General features: G+C 31.0%; 1 protein-coding gene across 1 annotated transcript in view; it reads right to left on the bottom strand.

Annotated features, from left to right (window-relative positions):
• Nucleotides 1-15,367, bottom strand: part of LOC145313849 (uncharacterized) — a 238,241-nt gene that overhangs the window by 60,356 nt on the left and 162,518 nt on the right. The window contains exons 10-12 of the mRNA XM_080153492.1: nt 9,510-10,349; nt 7,380-7,542; nt 6,803-6,942 (exon numbers count right to left, since the gene is read on the bottom strand). Of these exons, the coding sequence (XP_080009618.1) occupies nt 6,803-6,942; nt 7,380-7,542; nt 9,510-10,349 (1,143 nt within the window). The remainder of the gene's footprint in view (nt 1-6,802; nt 6,943-7,379; nt 7,543-9,509; nt 10,350-15,367) is intronic.

Raw genomic sequence — 15,367 nt, 5'->3', positions numbered from 1 at the left:
AAAAAATAAAATCATTAACAAGAAAAGAGTACAACTTAGGTTTAAAGCTATAATCATGATAATGCTTATGTTTCTTTAAAACAATCTTTAAGTTCTAAATACTAAAGTAGTTGTCCGTTTTCTGTTAAAGGCCTAAATATTTTTTTATATTTTTAAAAAGTTCCGACGGGGGGGGGGGGGGGTCAAATCCAGCGAGGCCCTACCTTTATTAGGTTATCCTTTCGGGACTCTAACAAGCTTAGCTTAACCAAATCGAAACAGCTTATAGTGCCTATAAAGAAATGAAAGTGATAAAATACAAATGACAAATGATAGTCCAGTATACATTTTAATTGACCTATGGTAAAATTTATATTGGCCTATCATGAGTTATTTTTTATATGCACTATAAGCTGCTTCAATCTATTTAACCTAAAAACACGCTTTGTTAAAAATATCGTAAAATGCAAAATGATGAGATAAACCGCCTTGTAAGTAATTACCCCCTGTTTTAACAATATTGAAGTAACACCTATCAATAGCCATGGCGCCTGATATTCTGAGTTATATCGTGTGGATATCCATTAATACCAAGAATGTTTATGACTCTGCTCCATTTAAATATCATTTCCAAAAATTTTTTTTTATCCAAACTTTGCATGCAGTTTTTTGGTGTGCGAGGAAACTCCCCAGAAAAAGTAATTAACAAAGATCTGATTAGATTTAGCTTAAAATCAAATATTTAAATTTAGAAAAATAACAAGGACAATTTTATCCATAAGTAGCGCAACAAATTTAGGATAAATACATATATGTTGAAAAAAACAGTGTCGTATGAATAAGGAAGGGCCGGCTGTTTATTACACTACTCCCCAAAGTTTTATGATAACGTTTCTTATTCGTTGGCTTGCTAACTTTGGGGACTTTAAATAAATTTTGATTGTTTAGTTTATTCAGTTGAGTGCACACACTTTTAAACCACTAATTGTTGTCTACAGAAGGGTTAATTTTGTTAATTACCATTGGGATCTACTTCAATTTATCGGCCATTGCCTTATCCCTCTAGATAAAAAACAGTGACTACTTAACATATGAATTAGGTTATGAAGGTGTTGTCGATGAAAAACTAAATATGACAATTTCGTTTAATAGCTCATTTCATATAAAATATTTTGGAAAAAAAGCACAAGTAAGTTACTGTAGCGATTAGTTTATTTACATAAGTGTATTAAATGGACAGACAGACGTAAATTAACGAAAAAAAGAAGAGTAGCCGTTAAAAAATCCCTCCTAATCAAAATTAATGTCCATATATCAATCTTGTTACAGAATTAAACCCATGTTTAATTAAAATAGGCAACACTACCCAATAGATTCAATATTAGATCTAAAAAAATTCTAGGATTTAATTTTCAGCTACTTTTCCGTCAGTCAATTATTAAGACTTATGTGCTACAGCATACAAGACAATTATACCAAGAATTCCATACCAAATTGTTAATGCCATGTTAATAAAAAGTGTTTATCCTATTTTATAAAATAATAAGGTTTTTTTTCTGTGGCTTAACCGATTGAGTTCTGCATTTAGGGGAGGCTTCACACAGGTCCCAGGATTGTTTTAGGCTATATGGTTTTCCTTATACCCCTTTTATACAGAGACTCTGGATGCTAGGGGCGCAGCCACTAGGCATAAAAAATGTAGTATGATTTTTTCGATTGTTAATTTTTATAATCTTATTAGTGCTAGGGAAGTTACAGCAAATCATTTAGAATTGGACTGTCATTTGGACGTCAGTAATGCAAATCCTAGTCACAGAATAAAATAAATAAAAGGAGAATAGTTTTTCTTCAGGTGAATCATAAAAAAATAAAATTCAATGAATGAAGACACATAGATAATTAAGCCATACCTTTTAATTTGAAAACAATCTAAGAAATGTTTCTTCTATTTTGATGTACAGATTTTGATCGTTTTAACTCAATCAAAAAATATAAAACTTGAAATGATTTTGATTTAAATTGAAACAGAAGGTTTGAAACCTGTATCTAACATGATGTTTAGTTCTATATCATTAGAGTAATCATTTCTTCCTTCTTAATAGGGCAGCTGTTCTACATATATTTCTTTAGCAATATACAATAAATTTCTTTAGCCTTACATATGTATTTTATAATAATGGATATAGAATATACGTGGATATTAAAACATAGGGAAAATTGTCGTCAATTTAACTTGCTAACATGAAACTTCATTTAGCCCGCTGCGTGTTTCACTTTTTTAGAGAACATGAAAATCTTGTGTAAGATCAAGTAATAATATAACTATTTTATCTGAACCAAAATCGAAAAATACTAACTATATCATCTTTACAATAACTGCCTATAAATATCTTCAGCCTTTAGTTTTTTAGAATGTTATTTGTAACTTTAGCTGAAACCTTGCTGAAATATTTGACTTCAAATTCTTCTATGTATGTAGTCTATGAGTCATAAGTCTAAAACTAAAATATGAACAAGAAAATGAAGGAAAAATTAGATTTATCTCTTGTTAAGGGTCAATTTAAATTCATGTTATTACTTAAAACTTTTTGAAAATGTACTTTTGCTTCGGAATATGTATCATAAATTTTTATAATTATATCTTTTTTTCGAGAATATGAACAAGTCTCATTGATTAAATCAAATATCATTAGTAAAATAAAGAAATGTTATAATTAATTTTAGCGAATTAATCTTTTAAATCTTTTTTGTTTCATCCTGTCTTAATTGGATTCATTTTTAAAATTAACGCTTTTCTTCAAAGATTATTTTCTAAAAGTTATCAAATCTCAACATAAATTAACAGGACAATTTTTTCCAATAAAAAGCAAACGTATAACGATAAAGTTAAATGTATTTCCCAAACAAATAGAAATGGATTTATTGGGGTGCTGCTACTTTTACCACTAGCAAAAATACAGCCACTGTGTTTTTTTTTTTTTTACAAAATATGGGTGTGTTTTTGTCAATTTCGTTTTTAGCTATATTTTTGGCAATATTTTTCATCCACTGTTAAATAACACCTTTACTACTGTCATAAACACAGTTTTACTGTCAAGTTCACACCCTTCTACTAGATCAATGATCTGACCAATAAATGAATTCTATGCTAGTATCCTAAATTGACGACAATTTTTCCTTTGACATAGTATCCACGCATATTCTATATCCATTCAAATATTGTATCTGCAGGTTTCCTCAAATCAAACCTTTTTATTTCCAAACCTTAAGTTTAAATTTTTAATCAATTTCAACAAATTTTTATTTCATAAGAAATAGGGGACAATTTGGATTCAAAATTTTGCCATTTCAAATTGAATTAGAAAGGCTTCTCAAATAACTTGGAATTGAAAAAGGTGTAAATTTTATGTCAACTGTAAATTTAACATTTTATCCTAAAATATCAAATAAGAATAATATATTTCAACGTTCTTGTAAAACTCTTTTGACAAAGCAAATATGCTCCAAAAATATTGTATTCATTTTATGATCAGTTTAGCCCAAAACAAACTTATAAATGTCACTTTTCTATTGGGCTTAAATTTTATGATTATCTTTTTAGTCTAGAACAAACTCCTAAGCCATTCCTATTTTATTCTAATCATTTTAAATATATAATTAAATATTTTTAGGCTATACTGTTATTTTAGATTCAGTATGACAAAAAAAATGCAGTGTGACCTTTTCTCTGAATTTAAAGAGACACTTTAAAATATCATTTTATTTTAATTGGTATTAAAATATATTTTTTTTATGTTTTACTCAATCAAAACAGTTATCAAAAATGCAAATTAATTTTACTACAACAACTCTAAATTAAAAGAAATATAACATTTTAGCACATAAAACCAATTCTGAGAGTGTCTTTTAAAGGGTGTAATTTGAAGTTTATAACATGATGACTTTTCTAAACCTTAAGGTTGGCAGCTGCAATGCTACTCTACATTCATATACAGTCACTTTAGGTTGCTATTTACCTAGTCATTAATTGGCCAGTTCGTTCATCAGTAGGAGGGGAGGGGATGGGGTATATGGGGGTAGGGAGGGAATCGTTATTTTAGCCCACTTCAAGTTTCATTTTATTGTATAAGATCCAAGTAATAACAAATTCATTCAAATTAATAAAGCCTTCGAGACATTTGAAACAATAAAAACCAAATTGCTTGCAACTTTTCTGCCAATGAATAAAGTCTTATCTTCATTAGATACAGCTTATTATTGTTAATATAGCATAAGTTTTCTATTAGGTAGGCTAACTGCGCTGCCTCTGAGCTTACTTGTCCTTGTGAAATGACTAACAGAAAGGATATATTGTAACAACCAACAGAATTAGTTAAGTCACACAGAGAACAGTTTTTAATAGAAGATTAAATAATCATTATTGAAACAAACTGTTTATTATTCTGACACTGTATTAATGTATCAATGTTGTTCAAAATTACCCATTCTGAAGATTTGAATTATTGGTTTATACTTTTGGATACTGCTAGTTTGAACCAACCTATCTAGATCAAAATATCAAGATTAAAGTTTTTCAGTCAAAGAATAAGAAAACATGAAAATAAAACTTTGGTTACCAGTGTAATTTACAGTCCAATGTCCCCTCACTCCCTTTTAAACATAAGAAATTTTCTGAACAAAAATAACAAATAATTTTTAAGCCCAGGCCTTAGATTGTGTAATCCTAACAAGCCTATTCAATTTTAGACGTTCACCCCCCTTTTTATTAAATTCAATAAGCTTTATAATCATCAGCGTTAAAAAATACCAAAATGTGATGAGTTTTATAATTCAAGGCCAACAGAAGATAGAATTTACTAAGTTAAACAATCATCTTTTCCAATATGGTCTCGATACCGATTAATATCCGCTGGATTATTATCGGTTTTGAGCCATACTGAAAAATCATGAATTATATCGTATCATATACAATTTACGAATAATAAAATAAAAATCATAATATTAATACTAGTTATAGTCTTATGATTTTTCATATTAAAATCCGCGGAAAGATGTCTATAATACAATGCTATAAATAACTATTAGTATGCTTTTTAATAACACCAATTACTTTATAACTAGGGTGTATATGTCTTTTTATCAGACAAAAGTGATATATTTATGTACCAGATCTAAAACAAAAAATGGAAGTATCATATTTTTCAGCAATACCTTTCAAAGACCAAAAACTTTTAATTAAAATCTAATTTACATATTTGTACTTGTTTTTGTAAAAAATTCTTACTTATTTAAGAAATAATTTAGGTATTTTAAAGAGACCTTTTAAAATATCCTTTTTAATAGAAGTCCTTTCTTGAAATAAATGAAAAATACACAAATATGTTATTTTTAGAAATGTTTGTATACAAAATATGTTTTCTTGTTAAATGTATTAAAATTTATAAATTGCTAGGAAATGCCAAATTGAGAAGAAAAGGATTTAAACCTTTTTGAATATTTGACAATTTGAAATAAAAATATTTTATGAAAAAGACAATGGGCATGGATTTGGCATACGAAGAAAAACTATTTTGCCTGTAATTCTTGAATTAACAGCTGACTACAGGTAATTCAAATTTAATTTACTGGTTCTTCTAGTAATCAGGGCTCAGCAGCCGTTCGGCAGCCGCGATTAATCTGTTTGGATGCTTTAATTTCTTTTGAAAAGAGGGATTGACATATTTGTGTCAGGTTTTGACATTCAGCTGATTTTTAAAATTGTAAACGGTTGATTTCTAAGAGGCCTACAGGCGGCTGACGCTCGGCTGCCGAGCCCTACAAGTAATATGAAAAATCAAATGTAATGTAATTTGCATGAATTATCTAAAGTACTCGTGTATTAAGTAAATATGTAGTAGTTTCTAAAAAATCAGCGAGAACTAAAATATTAAGACAACCAATGCAACGTTTATTCGATGCTGCAAAAGTGGAGATTTTTATATTAATTCACAATAAATTAATATTTACCCTAATTCTTATTTGTAAAATGCTAACTTTAGTAGAAATTTTTAATTAACTATCTCTAACTTTTTTCAGAAAATTTTCAATGTTTTTGCTTCTTTGTATGGAACATCTAATAACCCTTTTTACTTTCTATCAATACACTAAAACTCTTTGAATGTAATGAAAAATGCTTTCCTGCGGTTTTATGAGGTCACAAAAGGGGTTTGAAAAATAGGAGAACAGTCTAAATTATGATTTTTAACAACTGTTTATAGTTATGGCTTTTACCATAGAAAATTTTTAGCAATTCATTGTTGCTGTCGCTTAAGGGCTCGGAAGCCGCGTATACCGATTTTGGCATATTAAGAACTTTAAAATTCAGCCGGATATCTAAACCTGTTCTTTAACAGACAATCTTTCTCATCAATTTTTTTTGTCGCACAAGTTGGTATAAATTTTTAATTTATGTGCGGGTGAGCGCGGCTGCCGAGCACTGGTTTTCCTAGAACCGATTTTGCTTTTCGTCTAAAATCAACAAATAGAAGTTTACAATTATTTGGCGTATAAAAAGAAGTGTAACAATTAGTGGTATTAATAGATGTTGAATATACGTTGATATTATGACAGGGGAGAAATTGTCGTCAATTTAGCATGCTAACATGGAACTCATTTATAAGTCAGTTCGTTCATCCAGTAGGAGGGGGAAATCTCAAATTACAAATAAAATTTAGATGAGTTTTTAGGTTAGAGGTATTTTTTACAACTAAATTATCAAATATAGTATTAATTCATTGTCTTCCTTTTTATTAGACTTTTTACTTTTAAATCAAATATATCTCACCTAAAAAGTATTTCTGGCACTCGAGGGCGTTTTCCAGGTTGCCCAGGGCTATGTGAGCCAGGCCTAGGTTGCAATATGCCCGCCCCATGCTGGCACGGTCCTCCAGGTCACGTGCTAGTGCCAGGTCCTGGTCGTAATACCTAAAAGGAATTGAATTTAAAAACATTGAATTTAAAAACATTGAATTTAAAAAAATCTTTAGAAAATGATTTTGTTCCATTTCTTTTCATTTTCAGGCATTTAAACTGAACTTAGATATCAAAGTTAGTCATAAATCTTATAGACTATTTATTTATAACAAATCCAAAAATAATAATTGGTTCAGGGGATCTAAAGGGATGAGACAGTTGCCGATAAATTGAAGTACATCCACAATAACCCCCTTATGTAGATCTTAATTATTGATTGAAACGTATGGTCACTTAACTTCCCGAAGAAACCCAACGAATAAGAAAACGTTGTTATAAAAGGTTTACAACTAGTATAACACTTCTCCCTGTAATTGATTAGATAAGTTAATTTGAATGTATAATTAACTAGTAATCTTATTTAATTAAAAGTAAACTGGCAATCCTACCTTATTGCTTCTTTAAAATTGCCAAGGCAATAATGTCCATAGCCCAGGAAGTGGCAAGCTTTAGCCTCGCCCTCAATATCGTTCAGCTCCTGGCTCAGCATCAAGTAATTCTCGTAGAAGGGCACCGCCGCTTCAAACTGCCCCATGGACGAGTGGCAGTTACCTGAAAATAATACTATCATAAAGTATTATTATTAGCATAGGGTTATATATGGTAGAATAGACTCCAAGGGGGAGGGTAAAGGGGTATTTACCCCCCACAAACTTAAAAACCCCTTCATTTAACCTCACTCGAAAGTTTTTAAAAATACATTAGATTACCCCCCTCAAACCTTTGTAACCCGCATATTACCCCCTCAAATAAAAGCTTGGACGTTCCTGTATTGTATATATACTATTAGTCATGATATACATAATCTTGCTTTTTATGTGGGGGAAGGAGTAGGAACTAATCACCCCTTACCCTTCTCATGGAAGTCCCTTGAATGTCATTAATTGCATACAAACGAACAGACTTATAGAACAGCTACTAAAATATTACTGTTCTTTTAAGCGTGTCAATTGCCTATATAATAATAGTTAAAAACAATAAACATTAACACCGACATTATTACTGCATTATACACTAAGTATTGCAATACACTGTACTGTAAAAACTTTTCCAGCATGGCTTCGAAACCGATTAATATCCGCTGAACTTGAACCAGTTCTCAGCAATACCGAAAAATCCTGAACAGCAGTGTATTATAGACAATTTTACAGGAATATTAAAATAAAAATCACAATATTTATACTAGTTTTGTTAGCCCGGGGCTAACAAAACATGTTTAAATCTTTTAATTTTTCATTTTAATATCCGCGAAAAGCTGTATATAATCTAATGCAATAGATAACTAATATCATAAATATATTTTATATGTAAAGCTTCTTTATAACTAGTTCTATACGTTATTTCTCAAGTAGTCTGTCGATCTTTCTTCGTCAATTGAAAAGGATTCAATTATAAAAATATGAATGCTGAAACAGTGAAAAGTCCATGAGATATGCAATAAAAATAGTTTTTACAGTACTTGAACTTATATTGCAATACAAGAAATATGTATTAAGTAATACATTTTTAAAGAGATTCGTGCAAAATCAGAGATTAAGTAGAGTCATAACTAAAAATTAAACGATATAAAAAGTGTGGTCAAAATATTTACAAATATGTGGACCTATGACAGATAAGCTTCAGTAGAACAGAATCTATCTTTTTTGTGAGTAATATAAGTGTAAATCTATCTGTCTTTTTGTCTGTCTGTTCAATAAGTATCTCATAAACGGATTATCAATTGAGTATCTATCTTGGTTTCAAATTGTCTTGAAGTAGTAAAAAATAATTATGGCCTTTAAGAGCAAATACAAATACATAAAATAAGTTAATCGTGACTATTTACTAACGGCATTAGACTAAAGACTATAAAAGGACCTTCAAGATGATTTTAATATTCCCTAAAAGCGTTATTCATATTTAATTAAGTGCTTTCGTAATATAATAAAACTTCTAATATTGTATCTTTAAATAAACGTGGCTTTGACTGACATTTTAATGTCCTATTGAAAATTAATTTGCCTGTCATTTATGCTGACATAATATTAGAACTATTTACCATATAACGCAATTCTAATAATAGTATACGTTTTTTGTTGATATAATAAAAGCACAAAGGTTTGACACGGAAGATCAGAACAATATTGCAAATTCTTGGCATTTTTTGCGCAAAATTTGCAGAATTTTAAGAAAGGTTGAATTAGATTTGCTTGCAAAAATTTGATGCTTAAATTAATTTCTTTTGATTTAACAAGCAATTTTAGCATCAAAAATTATTTTCAAGTTTTTCTTTGTAAAAATCAAAGTACAGGAATCTAAAGGAATAAAAATATGAACGATAATTGATGTACAACCCCAATTTTGATAATCATGATAAACCCTTTTGTCGATTTTAACACCTGAATATCTAATCATGATTTAATAAAAAGTACCAATTTTTTTAAACCAACGAATGAAAGATCTTGTTTACAAAGCTTTGGGCACAATTATAATGTACAATCCAATGTCCAATGTTAATTCACTACTAAAACTATTCGTACCTATATTGCAAAGAGCGCAAGCTTCTCCCACACTGTCTTTCAACTCTCTGGCCAAATTCAAATGTGCATGGTAATGATAAAGCGCCTTATCAGCCATATTCAGCGCTTGATAGGCCACAGCAAGATTCCCCAAGGTGCTGGCTTCGCTACTACGATCATTCACCTCCTTGCTGATAGTTAATTCTTGTTTATGATACTGTATTGCCTGCTCGTAGAATCCCATGGCACTGTAGGCATTGCCTATGTTACCAAATGCCCGGCCCATGCCTGCACGATCGTTCAGTTGTCGGCAGATGTTCAAATGGGCTTGGTGGAGCTTAAGGGCGCTGTCGTGGTTACCGACTAGCTGGTACACGATACCTAGATTGGAGCATGCCCGACCTTCACTAATTTTATCACGTGTCTTTAGGGCCATGTCCAGCTGCTTCTCATGCCAGGTTTGAGCGGCCGCCAGGTCGTTCATGCACCTGGCCGCGTGACCAAGGCCAGCATAGGCCCGGGCTTCTATAGAATGGTCCTTTAGCTCGGTAGCCAAGCGTAGTACGTTATTATGATACACAATAGCTTGTTCAAAATTTCTTTTATAATGATGACTAGACCCAAGATTAGAATATGCTCGAGCTTCTTCCACTTTATTTGCCAGCTTTTTGGCAATTTGTAGGTGTTCCGTATGGCAACGGACGGCATTGTCAAAGTCTCCCATGGCCAGGTACACAGCACCCACGTTGCCAATCTCTCTGGCCTCCTGCAGCTCGTTGCCCAATGTTTTCATCAAGGCAACACATTGCTGGTGACTGGATAGAGCGTTTGTGTAGTCATTCTGCGCGGAGTAGATGTGGCCTAAAAACAAATAAATAATCATAAATCAATAATAGCTGCGATCCGTAATAGAAGCACTGTTACAAATTTCAAATTTCAAAGCAAAGAACTCTTTCTGCTATATTTACTAGAGATCAAACAAGGGATAGAATAATATTCATATACATCCCAAATGACAATAAACAAAATTACCCACTGTAAATTTAAATTATTGGTTAAAAAGTTTGGACACAACTAGTTTTGAACTTAGCAATCAATAGTACCCAAACTTACTGAGTCAACAAGTAAGATTAAGTGGATATAAAACTTTGGGTACTAATGCCCCTTTCCCCCCTGTGTATTACCCAAAATTTTTCTCTCATTAACAGTTATAAACAGATAAATAAAAGAGGCAGGGATATAAATAAAGGGGATATGGCAATGGTCGATAAATTCATCTCTATTCCTAACGGCGATACAAAAAAATTGCTTCTTCCTTAGTTTTCAATTAGTGGTTGATTATTATTATACGTTTGGACACTCAACTTAATGAACCAACTTATCAAAATTCAATAATATTCCCCAACGAATAAGAAAACGTTATTTAAAAGTTTGGGGACTAGTTTAATAAACAGCCCTATGCCCCCCCCCCCTTCCTCCCTGTAAAAGAGGTAATACATACATTAGTATACAATATCTATAAATAGTTGAACTGGGTGTGTAAAGGCACCACGCAGAGTTAAAGACTGAATCATTATTTTGTAATCATTGTTGTTTTCATTTCAAAGGTCAGAATGGGTTTTATGTGGCACAGCTACCTTATAATTGACTTATTTTTCAGAGAGGGAGGGGGTATTGGACTGCAAATTATATTGGTGCCAAAGTAAGGGGCTTTCATTAAAGCCTGAGTTAGTTTTAAAGAGGGTAACTTTGTTAATCACATTTGGGATTGTATAATTTCTAGATATACACAGTGGGATCCAGTGGGACATCCAAAAAATTTAAAATTGACTTTTATCTATCCTAGGAATTAATAATGGCTGTAAGTAGACAGCTAGAAAAGAAATTTTTAAAAAATATTCATTTTTAGGGGATTTATGCCATTTTTAAAAAAGGTAGTAAAAAATTTCTTTTCAGTTTTGATGATTTTCCAGATTTTTTTACACAATTTTTTCAAAGCAACAAAAAATACATTTATGTTCATCTTATGAAAATTATTTTTTTTTGAGGTACTTTTCAGATACCTGTACCAATGTCTAATTAAAGAAAAATTTTAAAAAAATATTTTTTTGGTGGTGTAAATTGACATTTTGTGAGAAAATTTCACCAAAAATATTAAGATTTTTAACCCCAAAAAATCAGTTTTCTCTATTTTACCCAAAAACGGCCAGGATGCCCCGGGTTTTGCAATAATAATATTAATATGCAACATGTATTGTGTTTAAAACAGTTTTCATAACCTGGGGCCTCCCGGCCGTTTTTGAGTAATTGAGCATTTTACATTGCATGGTTTGAACAATTTCGTTCTTGTTAATTTGAAATTTTCCCTCGTTAGAGGGGGAAGGAGTCATTTTAGAGCCCAAAGTCATCTCTGCAATTTTTTCTAACTTTTTGAGGCGAAACTTTCTTTACTTATGCATTATTTGCCTCCGGCCAACCGTTTCGCCGTTATTTGCCGCCGTAGGTGTGATTTTTAACGATTTTTGCCGTTCTCGCGGTTTTAATGGACATTTAAGGGAACAAGGAGTCCTTAAAAAAAGATGACTTATAAATACTTTTATTTTAGCAATTAAATTTGCTAAATTTCATGTGTTCTGAAAAAAATTGTATTTCTAACTGGTTTTGGTTCAGCAGAAATTCAAATTCGGTGATTAATTATAATATTGCAAAAACATTATATATGCGTCTGAGAGAGAGAGAAAAATATACGTTTGAGAGAGAATATAATATTAGCAATTATGTTTATATTCTTATACAAACTTTAAATGAAGATAGCTAGACTTAAAATAAAGGTATTAACACAAAATCAAAAGTGTTTTGAAAATTATTTTATTGTTGTTTATATCTGTAAAAAAAACATTAGAAAACATGCCTTATTAGTGTCCTATTTTACTTATACTGGACCTACCTAAAAATGCCAGGACTCGAACTGGGTGCACCTGACGCTATATTCATGTTAACAAACATTGTTTGCATTGAAGAAATATTTACATAGACGTTTATTTTGTTAAAATATTCCTATCCTAACTAAAGTTATGAAGGTTTATAGATTTTTTAAAAATAGGGTAGCTTCGCTCCTCCAAAACCGCCAGACGTACTTACCAAATGCACATTAGAAGTTAACAGGAGCAAAATTTATGTTATTTTTGAGTTAAAGCAAAAGAAATTACATCATTTCGTCAAATACAAGCTTTTTTATTGATGTTTACTTTTGTCTACACTTAATGTCCCGTTTTTTGGCAAAAGATCCCACTGTGATATACCTGGCCAAAATAAAAGAAACTAGCGGCTAGGCTCCTAGTAGCGATTATAAACATACCAAGGACCTTTGAAAAACTAAATTTTAAAGGAGAACCATATCGGTACAGCGGTTAGCTAGATCCCTTTTTATAGAAAAAGTCACAGACATCCTGTTATTGTAGTATAGGGTTACACAAAAAGAATACAAAAGTATGAAAAGTGTATGAGTTTAAATAAAATTAGTAATGGCATTCTAACCCCTCAGCAATTTGCTGTTTCATATCATTTGAATATAGAGAACACTTCATACAAAGTTTAACAAGCATGTTTATGTTCATAGGTAGCTAGCGAAGTTAAAACAATTAAACAGTTTGAAACATTAACTTCTAGGTAAATAAATTAATAATCATGACATTATTAAATTTACGTCGGACGGACGAACGCACTGACGGAACCTTTTTATGCAATAAGTAAGAAATATGTCAATATTTTATTTTGCTATGATAAACTCGAATCTTAAAAAATTTATAAAAAGAAAAACGCACAAAGTGTTTCAACATAGACGTCCAAGAAGCTAAAGGGGTGCTAACTTTGATACCCCTTATTTTACCCCCCACAAAATTTATAAAAATGCATTAGATCACCCCCCTCATATCTATGAAACCCCTCATTTTACCCCCCCTCAAAATTTATAAAAAATGCATTAGATTAGTGAGTCATTACCCCCCTCAAATCTATGAAAACCATCATTTAACCCCCTCAAAATAAAAAGCTTTGACTTCCCTGTGTATCAAAGAGTAGCTTTGTTTAAAAAATATGCATATGTAGTTATATAAAATGTATGGTGCCTTATTATATTAGACATAAAAGGTTCTTGTTCAATTCATAACGACCCAAAAGGAAAAATATTTTTCCACTTTATTTGAAAATTAAATCATCTTGTCTTTTAACTTATTCACCAGTAAAATGCAAAAAGATGTTTTTTTACTTAAGGTTCTTTGGTATTACAATATTGCTTCATCACATATCCCTTTATACCCAGGATTCTAAAGGGATAAGACTAATGCCGATAAATTGATGTAAAGCCCCTATAATTATACACAAAATTATCCCTTCTGCAGAATATAATTAGTGTTTGAAACGTTTGGACAATCAACTTAATGAACCAACCAAACAAAATTAAGTAAAAATCCCCAAAGTTGTTAAATAAACCTAAAACGTCATTATTAAACCTTGGGGACTATGTAATAAACGTCCCGAGTCCCCTTTTCTCTGATACCCAATCCTAACAAAATAATAGAGAACCAACGTAACACAATCGACATTGGCTTTGCACTACGCCGCGCGCGCGTACAAAATTGATAAATCTGACAAAATTATGGGGATTTTGGGAAAAAAGGTCATCATTTGATATGCTATGGGAAATATAGTGTTTCAATCTTCAAAAGCATGTGCACTGCAAAAAAATACTTACTATTTTAAAATTTTATGTTAGGGCAAAGCCAAAAAAGAAGATAATTTAAACTCATGTATGTATAAAATATTAACAATCGAATCTTTATGTAGCTTGAAATAAAAATGTTTCGTTGGGTGCAAAATCATTTAATTTTCAATTTACCTATCCCTTAAGCCATGTTATGTACCTTTACCTATCCCCTAAACCCATGCTATGTCAGACAGGAAGGGGACATTGGGCTGGCTGTTAATTACACTAATACCTAAAGTTTTATGATAACGTTTTCTTATTCGTTGGCTTAACAACTTTGGGGACTTTTATTAAATTTGATTTACTGGTTAATTGTAATTTACAGAAGGGGTTATTTTGTGTTTCATCATTGGGAATTTAACAACCATTGTCTTATCCCTTTAGATACCTGCCTATGTGTCCATTTACTAAGCACGACTTTGCTTTATCAAGATCAAACTTTACAATTTTAAAGGAAACATTAGAAAATTCATAGAATTAGGCGAAGGTCACTTTAAAAGAAAAAGGTTTTTAAAATGGTTATTAAATATGAAGATACTAGCGGTTGCACCCCTATTCGAATGGATATGAAAAGGGCAGAAAAATAGCAAGAAACTATCCTTAGGCTTAAAACTATAATTAAAATAGCCTATAAACCATAACCTATGTAAAGCTTCCTTATTCAGAAGAACTCAATCAGTTTAGTAGTTATTGAAATCAAGATTCATATAAAAAAATTACTACTTTATCTAATAGAATATTAAGAGATAAAAAGGGAGAGTGAGAGAGAGGAGAGCGAATTAGGAGGTAAATTGAGATATAGAAATTTAGAAAGATAATAAGGCAAAAAATCATATAGTGAATGGCTTTATAAATAATGGACCAGTCTATTACAATAATGAAAACTGGGACAGCCTAAAAAATCTACAAAATCCAAAAGTCAGACTAGACGCCAAATTTTCATTAAGGTTATTAATGAGGGAAAGATATTGATAACAGCTCTAAATTAGTTTTGATAGGTAAAATATAATAACTTAGAATGGTGAAAATTCTTTGTTCAATAATGGATTTTCAAAATTTAATAACATAAACTGCATGAAATTAAATAAGATTAGATCTGAAAGTAATGTCTTGT

The sequence above is a fragment of the Acartia tonsa genome, chromosome 3 (assembly GCF_053477335.1).
Source record: "Acartia tonsa isolate MP-2025a chromosome 3, ASM5347733v1, whole genome shotgun sequence".
NCBI classification, from domain to species: domain Eukaryota; kingdom Metazoa; phylum Arthropoda; class Copepoda; order Calanoida; family Acartiidae; genus Acartia; species Acartia tonsa.
This window is presented reverse-complemented; position numbering and strand designations above follow the sequence as displayed.